General features: G+C 33.9%; 2 protein-coding genes across 5 annotated transcripts in view; one reads left to right on the forward strand and one right to left on the reverse strand.

Moving 5' to 3' along the window:
- Positions 1-3,076: 3,076 nt before the first annotated feature.
- Positions 3,077-5,225, forward strand: Fam237b (family with sequence similarity 237 member B). Its single transcript, XM_048785394.1, has 3 exons — positions 3,077-3,341; positions 3,473-3,534; positions 4,560-5,225. Exon 3 carries the CDS (start codon positions 4,563-4,565, stop codon positions 4,935-4,937), a length of 375 nt encoding a protein of 124 aa, XP_048641351.1. The 5' UTR covers positions 3,077-3,341; positions 3,473-3,534; positions 4,560-4,562; the 3' UTR covers positions 4,938-5,225.
- Positions 5,226-12,444: 7,219 nt separating this feature from the next.
- The window catches only part of Cfap69 (cilia and flagella associated protein 69), a 63,901-nt gene continuing 54,826 nt past the window's right edge, over positions 12,445-21,519 (reverse strand). For 2 of the 4 annotated variants that reach the window (XM_015502319.2, XM_048785440.1), the window contains 7 exons: positions 21,014-21,206; positions 18,924-19,061; positions 18,266-18,342; positions 16,698-16,895; positions 14,704-14,790; positions 13,256-13,360; positions 12,445-12,722 (listed from right to left, as the gene is read on the reverse strand). In XM_015502319.2, coding sequence (XP_015357805.1) covers positions 12,552-12,722; positions 13,256-13,360; positions 14,704-14,790; positions 16,698-16,895; positions 18,266-18,342; positions 18,924-19,061; positions 21,014-21,206 — 969 coding nt within the window. In that variant the 3' untranslated portion in view covers positions 12,445-12,551. The remainder of the gene's footprint in view (positions 12,723-13,255; positions 13,361-14,703; positions 14,791-16,697; positions 16,896-18,265; positions 18,343-18,923; positions 19,062-21,013; positions 21,207-21,519) is intronic. The other 2 variants (XM_048785439.1, XM_048785438.1) reach the window with 2 other exon arrangements.

A 21,519-nucleotide genomic window follows, 5' to 3' on the forward strand; every position in this document is an offset into this window, starting at 1 on the left:
TAACATTTGCATGGTATATTTATTTCCATTCTTTCTAAGTTTTCCTGTCCTATTTTTCTGTGTATCTTGAGAATTGAAAATAAACATTTTCCTTCTTTTATTTACAATTCAGACCATTTACTTTCTTGATTATCAACTTGATTCTCCCATCTTAACTGTGCTATGTCATTTTTCTGTATACTTCTTTTTTCCCCTCTTCCTGCTTTCTCAATTGGTTCTTATTTTTTAATCTGCTTTTTATTCAATTTTAATCCTCTGAGAGTTCAAACATCATGTTTTCTATATCTGTCATAGAAATTAGCCAATAAATTTTACCATATATAGTAACAATTTACAAAGTCCAAATTCCACATTTCTATTTCCCTTTTTATCATAAATATTTAACAATTTAACAAAGTATTATTGTAACTATGTATATCTTACATTCCTCTTGTCTCTCCTCTTCCTTTTCCTGATTTTTTGATTCTTCTTCCTTCTCTATCCTCTTCTTTCCATGAAGATTTCACTGTCTTGATTCTCCAACAATGAGTTAAGAGATATTTGTCATCCTCTAGCTGGGGTTCTAATCCTAATATTGCAGTAGAACATTTAGAACATCACATAAATGATATTTTCTGTCACTGACTTGAGTATAGACAGCATGAGTAGAATTTCTGGATCATTTAGAGATTAGAGAGATGATGCTAGTATTCTTCCATGGTGATTATACAAACTCATACTCTTGCCAGAAGTATACAATGGGTTCATTTGCCCCAAAACTCGCTAACAATGCATATTCCAAAAACTTTAATATTTGTTAAGCTTAAATTAAGGAAAACAATATACCATCTCCTTGAAATTAAACATCTATTCTCATGTTTACAGGATATCAGGGATTACTCTTCTTTGAACTGCTTAGTAATATCCTTTATTTTTTCTAGTAGGCTATTTTTATTATTGATTTATTGAGGTTTCTATTTAGGAAATCACCTCTCTCTCTCTCTCTCTCTCTTTCTGCTTGTGTGTGTGTGTGTGTGTGTGTGTGTGTGTGTTGTAATAATACCCAGTTATTCAGGAGTTTTATAATCTAATATTCTTTACAAATGCATTTTAATTACAAAATATTTGAGATAATATTAATTTAAAAAGTACTATAAGAAGTTATGCTAAATATTATTAATCTTAATTGGTTTTGTTTTTTAAGTTGTTTTTATTTATTTGCTTGTTTGTTTATTTATTTATTTTGTGGTACTGGAGATTGAATTTAGGGCACTGTATTTGCTATGCAAGAGCTCTACCACTGAGCTACACCCCAAGCCCTGATAATTGCATTTTAACATCTATTGGTGCTATGGAATGTTTGTGTCCCTCCAAAATTCATCTTGAAACTAAATCTTAAAAAAAAAATTATTTTAGTTGTTGACGGACCTTTATTTATTTTTACTTATTTATATGCAGTGCCGAGAATCAAACCCAGTGCCTCACACATATAGGGCAAATGCTCTACCACTAAGCCCCAACCCCAGTCCCTCAAAACTAAATCTTATACTATAGTATTAAGTACTAGTACATTTGGCAGTGATTCAGTACTAAGGACTCCTCCCTGGAGAATGAGATCAAATGTCTTATAAAGGATACTTCACACAGCATTTTCTTTTTACCTTTATGCCTAGCATCTTCATCTTGTACTTTCCAGCCTCTAGAACTGTTAGAAATGAATTTGTTCTTTATAAATTATCCAGTCTTAGGTATTTTGTTATAGCAGAACAATCCACCAACTATTCCTGCGGCTTCCTATTTTTCTTTATTTTTCAATTTTCTATACTTTGTAATACTTATATGAAGATACAATGTTTCATAAAAATAATGTATTTTACACAAAAGACTATGATAACTATGCGGCTATTCAAAGGAGAAATGAGTACTGATTCATTTTAGAAGGATCTGTTGAATGTCTATTCAAAGATGGGAAGAGTTTCTTGCTTAAAGGGTGTGTGTGTTCAAGGTCGAGTTAAATTGAACAGTGTTGGTGGACGGGGGAATTCCTTGGGGGGGGTGGGAAGTTAAAGTTTCAGATGGGATATTAAATTGGGTCACTTTTAATTTCTCTAATTTTCAGAGTCAATGATTGATGGTGGACTGAGATGATTACAACCCTAGAGTAGAGGAAAAAGTCTGGTGTGAGATGGATTTGTATTCATCCTCCCCAATTTGAGATAAATGAATCTTCTTTTCTCGGTTGTTTTGTGTAAGAGCTGGTCTTGGTTGTAGAAGGGGCACACAAGGGTATTGTTGGGAAGAACCAATGATTAGTCACATTAATTTCACTATAATGATGAGAACAGGATAGAGCTCTGATAGTGGTTAGTCCTAGCAATGAATGGGGCTTAGGGGTTTGGGATTTGGCATACATCTCACCCCACATTCTCACCATCCTAACTCAAGATCTTGTGAGGAAGAGGACACACTTAAGGGGAGGAGGGACTAAAGCAACTTGTTTTGGATCATTGCTTCTGGGGTTTGGGCACAGAAGACAGACTTAAACACAGTCCAAAGGATGTGCCAAGACTGGAACCCATGGGCAATATACAAGTATAACAGGGACTTGTCCACGCCTTCCTTGCTTCTATTGAAGGCTAGAGAAAACTCTTCCCAGAGTTAAAGGTATATTTAGGTGGTAGGGAGGGTATGTTTGTGCGCGTTTTAGTGTTAGTAATTTAAGCGGTGCTTAGTTGGAGGTGAGAACCCTTCCTGGATGATTAAGACTGTTAACAGGTCCCCACACTTTGCAGAGTTTTTCTTTGGATAGAATAGGGGTGGTGGCTGGGTGCAGAGAGAGAAGATAGCTTGGGAGTGTTGACTGACTACTGCCAAGATGGATATTCTCAGCAAAGAGAAAGAAAACAGGAGACAGGAAGAAAGACCCTGGGGCTTTAAGTGCAGCGGGAGCGGCAGGGAAGGCCAGGGTGCTGCGCGTGGCGAGCCCGCTGGTCCAGGGTCTGGTGGTGGCAAGGTGAGGGCGGGGCCTCGGGAGCGTGGCCACCCACTGGTGCCCCCTCGCACGGTCCCTAGAAAAGAAGCGCGGTTCGGGCTGCGATCTGACTCCGGAACTCCACGCGGCTGGAGTGGACCCACAGCGCAGCTTTCCGCTAGCCAGAGGCTCCCAACGCCCAAGCGCCGCGCCGCCGAGAGGGTTCCCCAGAGCCACTGGGCGCCCAGCGAGCGCTCCAGGCAGATCTCCGAGCTAGGGCTCCCGCCTTTCGCCTGGCTCCGGGGGTGGGTCCTGAGACCTCGTTCCTCCAGAGTCCGAGGCCCCGTGTCTTCCCAGTGAGGAGCAGCTCGCGACTGGACACTGACGACAGGTACTCGATATCCGCGCGGGTTCTCTTTTTTGCGTCCCAGAGAGGCGACACAGGGCGGAGGGTGCTGGTCGGGAAGCTAACCTGAAATTAAGGAGGAAGAAAATTCGTCCATCCCACCCCTCTCTTTTTAGAACTCAAATCATAAACTGGCCACTGTCAGCTCCGTTTGAGGAATCTGCACAATTTTCGAGAGGTAAAACGACCTGAATATTCTGTTTAACTTTGTTTGGTCTGTTTTCTCTTTTACCTAACTTTTTGGAGGGAGGAGGTGGAAGGCAATGAAGGAAAGGAGGCGAGTCCTAGGGTTCTCGATCTGCTGTCCTCACTCCAAGTCTCTGAGCTAGCTGTCAAGGTGGTATGCTGTCAGCGGCATTTTTAAAGCCAGTTTGGAAAATAGTAGCTCTGTAGCAATTCATTGCCAACTTAGTCCTTGTTTTCCACTTATGTGCTTAGTCCGAGTTACTGAGCGATCAATTGGCAGGAAAACTTGTGCAAAGAAGCATTAGAAAATGTCAAGATTTTGCTAAACCTAAGTGCCTTGCATCATCTCATACTAGCATGTCTACCTTGGTTTTCATGCTCCTTTATGTATGTATGTTAATCTCCAGCCAGCTACTGAACAACCTAAGAGAAGCCACAGATTCACCAGACATTTATCTTTAATGAAAAAATGGAAGCAGCAGTACCTTTGAAACTTAGAATGGTGTTTGAGAGATTCAGTATCATTTCGATTAATAGATTTGTAACAATTGGATTAAAAAATAACTCCCTGTGGTTACACATAGAATGGACTGCATTTTGATCCACTGACTTAAAATGTATTCTGGTAGGAGCCTTCAGTAGGGAGATAAGAGACCTGAGAAGTTGCCAAGCCATATCACTGAGCATTTGTATTAATCTGCAAAGGGAGAAGGTTTCTTCCAGATGTAAAAGTAAGGAAATGAACCTACCACATCTTCATAAATGTGTTGGCTTTCAATGGCTCCCAAGACTGTTTATCAGAATCTTGGTAATCAAGTTGAATTGTAAAATCCTTTCAAAGAAAGGTCTAAGAATCAGCAACTTAGAGGAAAACCAAGAAATACACAGAATTTGGCTCTATCAAAAATATGCTCACTTATTTATAATTTTCTAAGTTTAAATAGATCACTGAGTAATTGAATAATTTTCTTACTAAGTTAAAAATATCCCCCCTTATATATATATTTTTTTATATAGAATATGGGTTCTGCCACAAGAAGATGGTTCTACCTACTGGGCTGCATTATGCTGATCAATCTGGTTAATGCTGACTTTGAATTTCAAAAGGGAGTGCTTGCCAGTGTCAGCCCAGGGATTACAGAAGACATTGATCTCCAGTGTTGGAATGCTTGCTCTTTGACATTGATAGATCTCAAAGAACTCAAGATAGAGCACAATGTGGATGCTTTCTGGAATTTCATGTTGTTCTTGCAGAAATCCCAGCGGCCTGGACATTATACTGTCTTCTTAAATATAGCTCAGGATTTTTGGGACATGTATATAGACTGCTTGCTTTCAAGGTCTCATGGAATGGGCAGAAGACAGGTGACACCTTCCAAGTATAATTTTCCATAGAAAATACAGGAGGTAATTTAAATGTGCATTTAAGAGAGTAGCAGTTTAGCTTTATTAAAAATTAAATATTTCATCCTTCTGATTTTTTTCAAGTTTATCAAACAAACTAGCAAATTTGACATGTTTAGATTTTTCCTAATAAGGGTCTTTAATGTTCATTTTTATTGATTTTTATATTATTTAGAAATCACGAGAGCTCTGATATATAAATGCTTGATTCTAAATAATGTTGGAATATAATACAGTTTGATAGATCATTGAAACTATTATTTTATTTTTCACCTACAAATAGCTTATAACATTGTAATTATTCATATTAAATTAATTGATGAAGTTTTAAACACCAGACATACTTTGTCTTTTTAAATTACTTTTTTCAAAAGGGTTGTACAAAAGAATAGAATCTCATGAGTCATATTAGAACAAATACTAATTTATCCTTTCTAATCTTACAGGATTGGATTTTATAAAACGTGAGATTTACATTTAAGTGGGAAAACACAGAAAATACCTCAAACAAGATGCCACCAAATGAAAGCTTAAATCTGTCAGTACTTGTGAGGTCAAATATTTCCTATAGTTATTATCAAGATTATAATTTCTAATTCCTTAATTTTGAAGGTTATATATATATTTTTTCTGATGTACAGTTGCTTTTTTGATATTATATTCCCCTCTTTTCAGGTACTTTGTCAATTCTTTTTTATTTAGAAAGCATCTTTGTAAAGTATCTTTGTTTTAAAGAAAATACTACTTAAAATGCAAATGTGATATATGTTTTAATAGTAAATGTAATAAAATTATAACCAATTTTATAAGGTATTTTATACCTTAATATTGACTTTAAAATTGTGCCAAAATTAATTCCAGTATTTTCCTAAAGTGTAATATTTAATTTTGATGTAATGTACCATGTAGCTTCTAAAATGTGCATTTCCTCATCTTATATATTAAAATATTTTTTTATGCATTAAGGACTAAAAACATTTTCCTTTTTATTGTCTGAACTTTTAAAAAAGAACAAAAACAAAAAGGAAGTAAGGAATTTAATTTTAGTAAAGTGCAGTTTAAAGAATTTTTTCTAGGTGTTAGCTCAGTTGATTTTTATATTACTATTTATAATTTACATTTTGTTCCAAATGGATATGAAGCTTTATCATGAGATAATTCTAAGTAGGAACTTAGAATGATGGGAAATGGCAATAGGAAGTTAATAATATGCTGTTATGGTTTAGATTAATACTTTGATTACCTTTGGTAAAGGGTACCTACAAATTTGGCCCTAGTTACTTACTTTTCAAAGTGAAGAGGGACTTATGAACAGTTTCAAGATTCACTTGTTTACAAAAACCAAAACCACACATTCAGGAGAAGCCCAGTCTTTCCTAGGACTAAGAACCAATAGAAATCTGTCCTATTGGTTTTTATAAAGGCTATCCTGGTGTAGAGCACTATTATCAAGTATCATTATAATGACAGATCTCGTCTATGCAAACTGAATAGGCACACCAAAACCAACAAAATATAAAAATTTTAAAACAGCAAACATAATACTGAATAAGTTTATAACTATTTGATAGTTTGACTTGATTCAAGAATAAACTTTCATATAAAGGAGGGGGCATTTTCTGAATTATGGATCACCCTGAAATTCCAATGAAGTTACACTAGAGTATACTAGGAGTTTTGTACACACACACACACACACACACACACACACACACACGAGTGCACACACATCTCACACTTTATAAAAACCAATAGGGTATGTGAACCCCAGGCTAACAATCTTCAATGTTAATGAATGAGCTGACTTCACAGGTTTCAGGCATTCTTTTAAAAATGTAATTCCACATAACAAAGCATTGCATAGTAACTGGGTAGCAAATAATATAAGATTGTAGGTCTAATAAAGTCCTAGATTGAAAATATTTTATTTTACCAATGAATGGTGGATCCCTAAGCTGAGAAAATCAACTGGTTGGAGAGCAGGGCCAATGTTCTCTTAACAATGACCAGACACATACCCAAGAAGATGCATAAAATTTATTTCCTACAGGTGGGCTAAAGAGGTACCTAGAGGCACAGTATCATGATTTTCCTTAGAAAATAATTTGCTTTTATAACCTGTGAGCAGATGATTAAAACTCAGAAGTTTAGTACCGTAAAGCAAGACTGTGTAATTTTTACCTAAAACTGTTCAATCAGTTGTCATCATTTGCTTATAGTTACATAATTTTATTGCATCAATCATAAAAGTTCTACCTTTATTCAATAAAATTAATAGTTAGCCTTCCAAGCTAAATTAGTTACAAATGGTTTCCTTGTTCTCCTAATTTAATATAATATTCTACTGTACTGGACTGTTAAAAATAATGACTGCTGCTAAAATATGCATTCTGTTTTTAGAACAGTTCATCTTAAACCTTTTTGACAGTGATTGGGTATGTTAAAATTCTTTCCAGTTTCTGGTACCAATCTTCCCATCAGTTTATATAAAATCTTATCTTTTTGTTTACCCTTCATTCATTCATAAAATACTCAATGAATTTGAGGAAACATTGGTGAGCAATCCAGACATAATCCTTGATATTCCAAGTAGTCATTGAGGTGGGATGAAAGTAGGGGTAGAGAAAGATAATGTAACTAATTAAAAATCAGTTTTATGATGGGCATGGTGGTGCCTGCCTGTAATCCCAGCAGATCTGGCTGGAGGCTGAGGCAGGAGGATCACAAATTCAAAGCCAGGCTCAGTAGCTTAAGTGTGTCCTTGAGCAACTTGGTGAGACCCTGTCTCAAAAATAAAAAATAAAAAGGGCTAGGGATGTGGCTCAGTGGTTAAGCACCCATGGGTTCAATTCCCAGTATCCAAAAAAAAAAAAAAAAAAAAAAGGCGGTTTTATGGATTCCAAATGTAAGTTTACAAAGGAGGTGCCAAAAGATATTGGGTGGAGACCTTATCTATTTTTCTCTTGCCTTATTCAAAATCTGATTGGAACAGTTAAGAGATCTTAAAAATACCCACCAATTCTTGTAGGTTTTTTTTTTTTTTTTTTAGAGGGGGGTGGTGGTACCTGGGATTGAACTCAGGGGCACTCAACCACTGAGACACATCCCCAGCCCTATTTTGTATTTTATTTAGAGAAGGGGTCTCACTGAGTTGCTGAGGCTGGCTTTGAACTCGTGATCCTCAGCCTCTTTTGAGCCACTGGGATTATAGACATGCGCTACTGCGCCCAGCCTTGTTTTACTATATAGTGAAAACTCAAATCAGTTCCACAGCTTTGGGTTTATGCTGAATTCATTGAGGTTAACTCAGAACTGGTTATTTTCCAAAGAACTTAAGGCTATAGAGCAAATAAAAGATAGCAAAACATCTAATATTACATGTAAAGTATTTTTTCATCGTGATACTAGGCAATAATTGAGTATATATGACTAAAGTGCCTCCGTTCTTCCTGCAGAATTTCTTTTTCCAGCTTTAAATAAACCTCTAATTTTAGAATAGTTTTACATTTGCAGAAAAGTTGCAAGGATAGTACAGTGAGTGCCTGTATACTCTTGCTCATCTTTCTTTTTTCACCTTACATTATTATGGTACATTTGTCAGAACCAATGAGCCTATGATGATACATTATTAATTAAACTTCTTATTTTATTCAGATTTCACTAGTTTTTTTCCCTAATGTCTCCCCACCCGAGTCCATCCAGTATACCATACTATATTGACTTGTTGACTTGTCATGTCTTCTTGGTTTATCTGGGTTTTAACAATTTCTTAAACTTTGTTTTTGATGACCTGCCAATTTGGGGTATTAATCAGATATATTGTAGAATGTCCTTCAATTTTGGTTTGCCTGATGTTTTTCTCATTGTTAGACTGGGGTTATATGCTTTAGGGATGAAATCACAAGGTAAAGAACTGTTTCAGCCCTTCATATCAAGGGTACATATCAAGATGACTTATTACTGATAGTGTTTAACCTTGGCTAAGATAGTATTTGCTAGGACTTTCTATTGTAAAGTTATTTTCCCCTCTCTTTCTAAACTGTGCTCTTTGGAAGCAAGTCACTAAACACAACCCACAGGTAAGAGAATGGAGAGTTTTATTACATCTCCTTGAAGAGGGAATATTTACATCAACTATCTAGATTTCATGGAGATTTATTTCTTCTCCCCTGGTCCCTTGCCATTAGTATGGATTTATGGACATTTATTTATACTTTGGGTTATAATGTGATATATTTATTTTCTTGGTCAAAATATTCTAGCCTTGGCCACTGACTTTACATTCATCTTTTATATTTTTTGGCTCAGTCTTGTACTTAGTCATTTCTTCAAGGAGCTCTAGTTCCTTTTATTGGGGAATGATATTAGAAATCAAAATCTGGATGCTGCATCTATCTATAGAATTTTGATCTGATAGTGTCAGGCCAGTTCCTGGACGTCAGGGGATCTGCTTTTCTTGGTCAGAAAGCATCCTTGGCATTTTTTTTTTGACTGTCAACTAAATACAAGCAATAATGAAACATGGTTGTTATTGAAACTAATGTAATTTTTATATACTTGGCAGAAAGCATGCAAAATCAGCAGGGGCTGGTCTCCTTACACTCTACATGGATCCTGCTATACCTGGAAATCTTTGTTTAGTTTAGCAAGTTACAGTTTTTATAAATATTAACAAATTGTAGCACTTCAGATGGGACTAGCAACATTCATAAAGTTTGGAAACTGCATTATCAGAATTTAATTAGAAAATGATGAAATTAACTGTATATTAGATCTGAAAAGACATGGAGTAGATATCAGAGATGGTTCCTGTGATATAAAATGGACTCTGGTGCTCCAGGAGGTAGACCAAGGACCAGAGGAATGTAAGTTATTCACCTATTACTTACTGGTTTTCACCAGGAGGCACTAACTACATTTTAACCAAGGAATAAACTCCCTCATTACTGAGTTTTTTGAAGCCATTTTATCCATGTTCACTGAATTCCATAATTTTTATTCTTATTTTTCTTTTAATTTAGTTGATTGGTAAAAGTTTCAGTCTGAAAGCTTATCAAGCACAAATATCTGCACTAAGAAATATTACTGCTCTCTATTAACCTATATTTCTTTAGCAGTTTGGCTACTAGATAATTATGTGCCCTGTTTTACCTCCTCCCTACCTAAAGGGTAAAGTCTACATTGCAGTGGAGAGGTCCATAGATATCAAAGATTATCTTGATGACAGTCCTAATCGATCTGGAGATATCAGGTGTACTATATACAAAAAGTTATATGCAAGCAAGTCATATCAATTTAATTTCTACACCTTGATTATGTTTATATCACAGTATTTATGCTTCATAATTCGGGAGAAAGTCAATCACTATTATGAAATAAATAAATCTGAACTATTTTTACATTTTGTCTGTGTTCAATATTACTTATATAATATTCTGTTAGCTGATAAATCTTCTGATTGAATCCAAAACTTTACTGAATTTCAGAGTTCCAGGTAAAGCCAACCATTACATTTACCCAATAATTAATTGGTGAGGTTTTGATGACAATAATAAAGGAAATATGGTGTCTACCTTATCCTTGGTGAACTTAGAGAGTCTGGGGGAAGGAGCTTATAGTCTATAAAATGGGGAAGAGATTCACTGTTCTCTGACATGGACACTTCATGGACACTTTGATTCTAGGTATATCTGAGGCATGCCTAAGCTGTGCCTGGTGCTTTTTGTGTGGGCTCCTCATCATGCATGCCCCATCCACATCCATTCTTGCATTTCAGTAATTCTCCTTTACATAGAATCTTTTTTCTGAGGGATTTCTGTGCATTCTTATCTCTTTTCAAGGGTGATGATAATTGAAAAAAAAAAGATTCTAGAGAGAACAAAACTCACTGATAAGCTGATATATATTATCTACTCCTGTGGCCACAAGGAACTGGACAGTTAGGACAGGGTGAGAGACCACCAGCCAAAGGTGAACTGGCAACTCATTCTTACCAGAGCAATAATGATCTCCCCTCACAGGTAAGATAATAAAAAAAACATTCTAAAGGAATGTGAGGTAGGAGAAGACACAGAAGGAAAAGGAGGAGTAAAAAAGAGGCCCACTGCAGTGATAGGGCCTGCTGTTATGTGATCACATAAGTGGAACGTATGCATCTCTTCCCAATTCTTCATTCAACAACATCATGTTAGTAGCTTGACCAACCATGGCTGGTTATAGTAGAGTATTTACTGGCTGGGGCTGTAGTTTAGTGGCAGAGTGCTTCCCTAGCATATGTGAAGCACTGGGTTCAATACTTAGCAATGCATAAAAATAAACAAAATAAAGGCATTCTGTCCATATACAACCACAAAAAATATTTGAAAAAAAGAGTATTTACACCATGCAAGTTGGCAAAACCTACTAATGAGGGCTTTTTCCCCAGGGAAAGCCAGTCATCATAGCTTTACCATTACACTGCCGAGTGTCATATGTACCAAGAATGTAGACTCAAATTCCAGTTACTTTCTTGCTCAAGAAAACAGGTTTTTCTCTCTCCTAGTCCCAGACATGAACTCAACTTTGTGGATTTTTGGCTGGAGGAGTAGTTTAATAGGGATTAAGATAAGAGATGAAAACCTCATAATTGCATTCAGGGACACGGATACTTGGCTCTATGCCCACCATTATGGTATCTACAACTTATTTATTTATAAGATAACTCCACCATCAAAGGAAGGAAAACACTCCCCTCTATCTTTTCCTTTTCCAATACAGAAGAGGAGGACTATTAGACTTTGATTTGCATATTTACAAATTAAGAGTAAAACCGTATGTATTTTTATTTTTATTTTCACTGTTTCATTCACAACTAACATTTGCTTTTTATAACAGGTATAACTTGTGTTACTTTGACCAACATATTTGTTGCTGCCCAGTATTTCTATACACTTCTGATAACAGTACCTAAATTCTCCACTCTATCCATATATGTTGATGGTATCGGCCTGCTTCTGGCTCTGCAATAGGCTGTACTCAGATCTGATCAAATTTATAGTAAATTGTTCAAGAGTGGACATAAGACAAATCAAAGGTCCCAGAATGCAGAAGCAGTTGTGGAAAACTATTGAGAAACAGACATACATTCTTCTCCACTGGATACGAACCTGAGAGAATGTAAGCCAGGAGTTGCTAGAAGATAATGCTACAAATACACTGTCAGTCCCTAGATCCAACAAAGCTTGCAGTCTAAATGACTCCCAGATTTGATAGGTACAGACCCTACATAATTTTTTTTTTGGCTCAACTATTTAGAGTAGTTCACATGCAAGCAAGAGTCCTAGTACGCTATGTTTACAATTTAAGTTAAGAGAATTAGCAGTCTTTCCAAAGAAATTGATGATAACTTTTCTGATATTATGCTGATGTTTTCAATAAAAATAAATTATATGGACTTATTTTTATTTATAGAGTGTTTTACTAAATACTATAAATTATATTAAAATATTTATTTAGCATATAAATATACTAAAATATTTATTCTAAAATATTTGCTTTACATTTGTGTATAAAGATATATTTAGCTAAAATTAGAAGTAGAATTTATTTCATAGACTCTTAAGTATGTTAGGAAGGAATACTCTTGTTTTGCCCGTTCCCAATTTTAATTGCTTTCATCCTCTGCAATGCTCCTCCTCGAATAGGCAGCTTTTTAAGAGCTAAATCTGTATCAGCCAGAGGTCCTCCCAGTAATCGAACAGGAGTGCTTTCCACTGTTACTACCCCACCAGAGGGCACCTAAAAAAAGCAAAAGGTAAATATTTAGAGTCTGTTTATAAAGTTTTCAATAAAAGAAAAACCCAGTCATCCTTTGGAAAAGATACAAAATGTAAATATAAGTAATTAGGAGGCAGTATGACATTGTGGAAAAGATAATGGCTTTGGAGCTGGGAAAAGTGGGTTTGAATTCTTCTGTTGCTTATGAGCTTTGTAATTGGTGGCAGATTATGTCCAAATGAGGTCACCAGGAACAGTGGCATATGACATGAATTTACTTGTCAGGCTAAGTAAGTACTGCACATTGCTTGTCAAAAAGATGTAAAGATATACCATGACTAGTTTTGGTAGAAATTTCATAGGAAACTAAGAGGGCTGGATCTGCTCTAAACCAGTACTTGGAGATAAATGAAATGTACCTTAATGGTGTGAATATTTGAACAGCAGAAAAAAAAGATAAAAAAAAAGAAAAAGAAAGATTCCATAGAAATAACATTTTGGGACCCTAAATTTAATATCTATTAAGCAAAAGAAGTGGAGAAAAGTAATCTTACCGTTGTGTTAAGGCCTTTAATAACTGTCCGATGAAGTATTGTGTTTTGTGGTTGCCCTTTGTATTTAGAGGATTCTATAGCCTTTTCCTGAAGCCTTTTTGCTTTCTGAAGATTTTTAAATTAGAAATAAAATGCTATTAATTGCTATTGAAGCATTAACTATGGTAGTTATAATAAGGACAAAAAAGTACATTAAATTCTGTTTAACTCTTTGAATGTTTATTAGGCGGCCCTGGGATTAACATTTACTCATTTAGACCAAGAAGACAGTTACTACTGAGGGTTGAATCCTTTGTGCATTGAAGAAAACACCATGCATCTAAAAAACACTCTGGTTATTTCCAGAGGTACTGGTCATATGTAACCAAGGAATAAAAAAATGTCCTGAGGAACTACGATTTAGTTTGATATAATATAATAAGCTATTATTAAATAGTACAATTTATAACTTACTAAATTTATATTAAGCTATGCACATTTCAAAATATGTTGAATAAATATAACTCAGTATAATTTCAAATATTCAGAATTATATAAATTATATAATTTGTTGCAGTTACATTCAAGCTCAATTTAGAGGTACTGAATAGGTGAAATGTGAGGATATAAGGTCACAAATGATCAACAGGAAAGGAGCTTCTTGTCATTAACTCTTCTTAAAAATACAAGCAGGTTTGAGGATATTTTCAAGTAAAGTTTGGAAGAACTGAAAGGGGGATAACCTGGGACTCAGAACTTATTTTTAACTTATGTTTTGCTATCTTACTGTTTCCTGTATTTTCATGGATTAACTAAATATTTACCAATTTCATATCTACAGGAAGAACCAGGACACTAAATATAAGTATATTAAAAACATTAATGAAAAATATAGGAAAAATATAGACATTTTTAAAATGCATGGTGCGTCTCACAAATGTCAAGAGAACAATTAGCAGTATAAAATTTTTAGATTAGTTTCTAGTTAAAGTAGCTGATCATATTTTTTTCCAAAGGGATATTTATCTCAAATTCCCATTTAAACTGTAATATGTTTCTTTTGGTAATCACAGAGGGGAAAAGCTCTTTTCGAAGAGGGTAAATCAGAACAGTTACTTTTTCTGTTCTTCACTCAACTTTTTACGGAAAAGAAATCATTGAATAAGAAGGTTCAGAATGGAAAGTAGAGCACATTTCTTCAGCTCATTCCTGTTTATCAGTGGTTTTACAAAGCCCAGGAACACCACCCTTAATTCACCCTGCTAATCCAAATGAAACTCAGAGTAGCATCACCTGTAGCTGTGAAAAGGCAGTTTCAAGCTAAAATGCATACAAGCACCTAACAGTGTTGGTATTCTATAGAAAGATAACCAGGAAAAAGTAAATGACTATTCACTTCTGAAAAAATTCTGTTCTTAAGAGTTGGTTATTTGTTGTATACATCATAATACTTAAAAAAAAAATCCTACCTTTAGTGTTTTAGCATTTGATGTTCTAGCCAGGAAATTTTCCCATGATTTATTAGCTAGGTCTCTTTGCTTGTGTGTAGCTTGTATCTGAAATGAAAAAGGTAAGGGGGTTTCAGTTTCTATGAAAGAATACCAAAGGGCTTGAAAGCATCTATTTGGAAGGAAGCACCTACCCTTTGCTAAAGTAAATTTTAAGGCCCATTAGCAAAAGGATTAGAATATTCATAGTACTTAATTTTAAAAACAAAACTCTTAAAATGAAAAAAAAATCTTTTACTCATATATGGCTAAGGTTTGAACCGCTTTCCATGAAATGTAATGCAAAATTGCTTTTTTAAAAAAAAGAAAAAGAAAAAGAAAAAACAATCAGCAAGATTGATTGTTTTACATGATTGCCATTTGTGAAGATAGATTATAATCCAGAGTAAACTAAATACATGATTTAACAGCAAATTCACAGGGGAAAATAAAGAAATTCCTGCTGGCCACTGATAATTAGTTTAGTCAAAAATATATTGGTGAAATTACTTTTAATATATGACTGCAACAAGACAAGCAATTTTGCGAGAGCACTGAGTTTGTTGTGTTAATGAAGTCTAGGGAAGGAACTACTAACCAACTGCAAAGTATATAGTTCTCAAAAGGCTATTCATTGAACATATAATCAGAGGACACATGTCCTTGGTTGCTATACATTATACTATGAAGATTAAATTATGAGCTGGGCATGGTGGCGCATACTTGTAATCCCAGCAAATTAGGAGGCTGAGGTAGGAGGATCACAAGTTCAAAACCAGCCTCAGAATTTAGCAAGGCCCTAAGTAACTTAGTAAGGCCCTGTCTCAAAATAAAAAATAAAAACAGCTGGGGATGTGGCTCACTAGTTAAGCACCCCTGGGTTTAATCCCTGGTACAAAAAAAGAAAAAAAGAGATTAAATTATGAACCTAAGAATGGTTAATTAAATAACTGCTAAAAAATGGGATCAGAACTATGATAATAAGTCAACAATAATCAATAAGTCAACAATATTTAGTCAATATAGCAAATATTCTGCTGTTTGAAAGAAGTAATGATAAATAGGTGACATAAATAAATTCCAATTCTGCTACTCCATTTCAGAGAAAATAAATGGGTTAAATGGCAGCATCCATGCAAAAAAGTGAAACAAACAAAAAACTCCCAGCAAACAAAACTTTCAAGCAATTGGTTGTATAAAATGGAATGGAATTTAAAGATGAACCCATACAGAGTCCCTACAGCTGTAGATGTTAACATTTAATAGGCTACATGGAAAGGACAGGCAATAGAAAAACACTTTGGAAATCACCTTAAAAGAGTTTCAAATATTTAATTGTAGCTACAAAGGATCACAAAGAAAAGTGGGGAATCTACATCATCTTTGTATCTGTGAATAATTTAATTAAATAATCACTTACTTGCTCAAAAACACATGATATGTTCAGTTTTTGGAAAAATGGCTATTTTCCTGACAAGTCTTTTCTGATTGAGACAGAGAAAAGTATACCTCAGGATTTACAGCATGAATGCTCATAGCAAGCATTCTGCACTGTAGTGAAGGTGAAGGTGAAGCTGATGGACTGATAAGCTGATAGTTGGCATACCATTAAGGGCCTATCAGAATGAGAGATGGGGCCAACACAAGTTACAGATAAACTATCAGATAGAATTTGTTAAATGTATTCATTTACATAGGCCACAATCTTTGGAACCTTGTTTAGCACTTCAAAAATGAAAGTGTTTCAGATATCTCTTTACCTTTTAAAAATGTACAAATCATATTATGCTGCCATAAAATGTCATTAAAATAGTAATTGGATTTAAAACTCTTAACTCCATGGTTTCTTTTAAGAAATAACTATGAGGAAAAAAAAAAGGCTAAAACAGTCACAGTAAGTATATATCCTAGGAATAACTTCCTCTAGTTTATACATTGAAATTAATATGTTGTGCCTCAATGGTATTGTGGCTTACTTTTGCATATACTTTTTGTTCACTTTGTGCATCTTGGCGTGCTTGGCTTTCAATCATCTCATTTTGCAGAGAAACAACCATCTTTCCAATATTTTCTGATGCTGTTGTAATACCTTCCAAAATTTTTTTATCTGCAGTGACAGGTCTTAACTTTTCTAATTTTATTTCTTCATATATTTCATTCCATATTTCCCCAATCTGTTGTAACAAAGTTTATCAGAGTTAAATTAACCAAAAATGAATGATATAATTTTAGGTAACCCTTTATGTGGATGTTCACTCCTATTATGCTAACCCTTAAGCTTTCCCTAACTTACCTCTGGGGAATAAGTTAAGTGTTTTGGGAATGATTTAGGGCACCAGTTAGGTTTGAATATTCAGAAGTAGTTTACCAAATATTTTTCATGATTCAATGTGTTCATGGAATGGGCTGCACCACTTATGGCTTATAATTATTTTGTTTTCACAGCTGCAGAAACTGATGACTTATTCTCATCTATTTAAATTATTATTGCTTTCCTCCCTTCCTGAAACCCTGAACTGAAGGCTAGGTCAAGCTGAACTTGTAGGAACAATCTGGGGACTCCTGGGACGCTAGAGCAGATTCAACTTGAAGAATTGGGCCCTGCCCCTCACCTCCTTACTAAAGCAAAGTATAACTGAATCTTAGACTTTTAATTATGTGGCTCCATATGCCCAAAGCTCCATCTCATATTCTGTGTTGTTTAGAAATTAATATGCTTTAATATATTTAAAACTAGAATAAAACTTATGTATCTAAGATAGGGATACAATTCAGTTTTAGTTTTCATTTTAAGATAAGGATTTATTAATTCACAACATTCAATACATAATACTGCTGGGTGCAGTGGTGCACACTTGCAATCCCAGCTACTTAGAAGACTCATGCAGGAGGATCAAAAGTTCAAGATCAGCCTGGGCAAATTAGAGAAACTATGTCTCAAAAATTTATAAAAACAAAATAAAATGAAAGCACTGGAATGTAGCTTAGTGCACAAGATGCTGGGTTCATTCACAGTTACCAAAAAACAATGCAAAACCAAGTACGTTAGCATATAGTACTAATAATATTAGTATAAGGCAAATGTTTACTTAATAAGATTTTTTTGAAACTTCAAAAGCGTTTATTGACTGATTAAAATATAACCAGTAAAATAAGCATCCTAATATCTTTTGAGATTTGATCATGATATAAGCTAATAATAAAAGAATACTTTGACAAGCACTAATAATTTAATGGGTAACAACTTATTAATCCTAATGCTCTTCAAAAAGAAGAAATTATATTAGTAAACTTCTGTCAGGCTTTTGAATAGCTCTATGTCAGTAATATCCATCTTCTTTTATAAGGTAATAGTTGGATGAAATTTCATCCCTTGGGTGAAATAACTAATGATATGTTTCAACAGTATCAGATGCAAAACAGGAAATAAAAACAACCCAGCAGAGATGACTGCTCATAGCTATGTACAGATATTTTATTTCCCAATTTATTTTTTGACATAATAAACATACATTTTAATAACAGTTATTAAAACAGTACTTACTTTGAAATCAAGGTATCTATGTATGATACAGAGAGTGACAAAATCTTCAGCAGATAGGCCAGGTAAATTTTCAAAATCTAAACAAAGTTTATAAATAGAAAATTACTTCAGCAGAGCAAGTGACTTCAAGATGCATATATGTGTCATAAAAACAAATGCAAACATTTACTTTTGATTTCCTAAAAAAGTTTTTCCTTTGTCAGTTCCTCCTACAACATGACCTCTGCCAGGTGATCCTAGTCATTAGCAGAGAAATTATTCTTTCTGTTTTGTGGTCAGACAATGATATTTTACTTTCAGAAGCTGAAGAGTGAAGACATCTTCCTTAACAAGAAGCAAAGACTTTAAAAAAACAACTTAGATGATTCTGAATGCTAATGTTTAAGCCTAGTCATCTAGACTAAGCCCTTAATCCAGGCTACACATTGGAATTGCCTGGGAAACTTTAAAAATTAAAATTTTTAATGCTGGGGGTCCCACATCCAGAAATTCTGATTTATTTGTTCAGTGTTGGAGCCTAGACATTGAGGTAACAATGGAACATGCATGTATCTGTGTTAAAGGGAATTTTGAAAAATGAGTTCCAAAGCAAAATCTATGTGCAGTCACACTCAGTATAACAGAAAGGTTCTTGCAAATTTGAGGAACAGCTTCTTACCTAGTTTGCCCAACACAGCATAAATTTTTGCTCTGATATTCTCTGCAATATCCATAACTGCCACTGATGGGCAGTTGGCGGGCAGTGGCATGATTTTTTGCTCTTCTTGAAAACTAGTAAATAGAGGTTTCTTTGTATCTAATAATTGGAAACCATGAAATATAAAATAGACAAAAACCATTGTAAATAAATACTTAATTGAGACTTTGATCTAACCAACATAAAATATATAAAAATATTATAGTGATTACACTTAGTTACTTTTTTTAAAGCACATCTTCCCTACTCTGTGACAAAACATAAACCTTCTATTTATATTATTTATGTGAAATACATAAACTTTACATAATTCCTTTTTAAAAGTGAATTTTTTATGTAAATAACTTGGAAAATTTTGAGATCCAGAAACTGAATATCAGATTAATGACGATGTAAACGATTTCATTTTTGGTTTCTAATACTTTGTTGTAAATGTAAATTTTATTATATGATGTTATAGATCAAAACTCAAATAACAAAAATGGGTCAAAGATAGAAATCACCAGAAGTGGAAATATTTCCATCTAAAAATAAACAATAGGGGCCTGGGGTCCTGGCTCAGAGCGCTTGCCTAGCTTGTGTGAGGCACTGAATTTGATCCTCAGCACCACATAAAAAAATAAATAAACAAAATAAAGATATTGTGCCCATGTACAACTAAAAAAAATTTTAAAAAATAAATAAACAATAGGGGCTGGGGTAGTGGCTCAGTGTAGAGTGCTTTCCTATTATGTGTGAGGCACTGGGTTTGATTCTCAGCACCACATAAAAATACATAAAATAAAGGCATTGTGTTCATCTATAACTAAAAATATTAAACAATAAAACAATACTAACAGTTTTGACAAAACTATTGTTAGAATCTAAAAGGATTAAAAGATATAATATAGCATTAGAGAATATAAATGAATTGTAAATTCTGATGCTGTTAACCTCATTAAAGTATAGTAATTAAAACTTTGAACATTTATTTTCATTTAGAAAATAATTTCTTCACATAAAAAGTAAATTGTATAAACATTAGTGTACAAAATGCTACAAAGATTGTTTTCAGACACTACTTATATCTCCAAATTTTATTGGTAAATGAAATATTACTGGATCTATTTGTAAAATCAGAGAACCCAGGGCTGGGTTTGGGGCTCAGCAGTAGACAGCTCATCTAGCACGTGCAAGGCACTGGGTTAGATCCTCAGCACCACATAAAAATAAATAAATAAAATAAAGGTATTGTGTCCAACTACAACTAAAAAAAAAAAAGGTATTAAAAAAATCAGAGAGCCTAGATAAGCTTTTTTTAGGAAGTAATGTTAAAGAAAATATAGTTAAATACCATTTTTTTGGTTTTTTTTTACACAATGGATAATTTATTTCTTTAGTTTTTTCCACATGCATTTGATGAACTAATCTTCTTGAAAAAAAGACTGTATGTTATAAATATGAGCAAAAATCAATCTTTTCTAGTTTTTTTTCCTTATGATCTCTTTTATTTTAGAGACTTTCTAATATAAAATGATAAGTTTATTAAATCATGGCAAATTTGAAAACATATACTGAAAGACATGGTTATTTTAGACTTACTGCTGTGGGTATATACGTGACTGCATGGCCAATGTAATTCTGCAACCTGTACACTCAGAAAAATGAGAAATTATATCCCATCTGATTCAAATGTATGATATGTCAAGATTATTGTACTGTCATGTGTAACTAAGTAAAACAAATTAAAAAAAACAATAGGTGCATAAATACAATGTGTGTTGATACTTTTAAAAATTCACTTGGCTTTTGGGATTCTCTTTTAAGTATTTTAAAGAACAATTTTAGATATGGAAATAGCATTTTTAAAAAATTCCATAAAAATATGAACCTCCTACTAATTTACTTGCCTTTATTCCAATTATTCAGAATTTAGAATAGCAATTTCTTTAAATACTTGCGAAAAGAACTTTAGAAAGTGTGTAAGTCCTCATATTTCACTATATCTTTTAAAGATCCCTTTTAAAAAATATACATCTAATTGCTTCTTCTAACAATTACAAAACACATACCAATGATCTTCCCATTTTTATCTCGTTTTACTCCTAGGTCTTTTTCTTCCTTTCTCCACAATTTAATTAAAAGACTAGCAGCTGTCTGATCCTTCTTCCCTCGCCAAGCATTGACATGAGCCGAAGTTTTGGGATTATCACAAAATTCAACCATTATTCCAAGTATTAGGTTACAAAATTTTTTTTGGTTCAACTGTGGTAAGGAAACAGAAAAGATAAAACATTGCAATAAATATTAAGTATGATTGCCTTAATTAAAAAAGATAAAACACTTTTAAGTTCCTTTTCAACTCAATTTTCTGTTTAGAGATACCTATTTTAATGAGTGTTTTAAATATTAGAAATTTAAAAAGATAAAAAGAAAAAAAGATTTACTATTATTCTGAAGTAGCCATAATCACATGTGATGGCCAAAAATGTACTAATTTGATTGAACTGGAAAAGGGAGAGTTGCAAAAAATAAGTGAAGATGTTCATTTAAAGTGAAGCAAGGTCAGCAATGACAT

Source organism: Marmota marmota, unplaced genomic scaffold (assembly GCF_001458135.2).
Source record: "Marmota marmota marmota unplaced genomic scaffold, marMar, whole genome shotgun sequence".
In the NCBI taxonomy this organism is placed as follows: domain Eukaryota; kingdom Metazoa; phylum Chordata; class Mammalia; order Rodentia; family Sciuridae; genus Marmota; species Marmota marmota.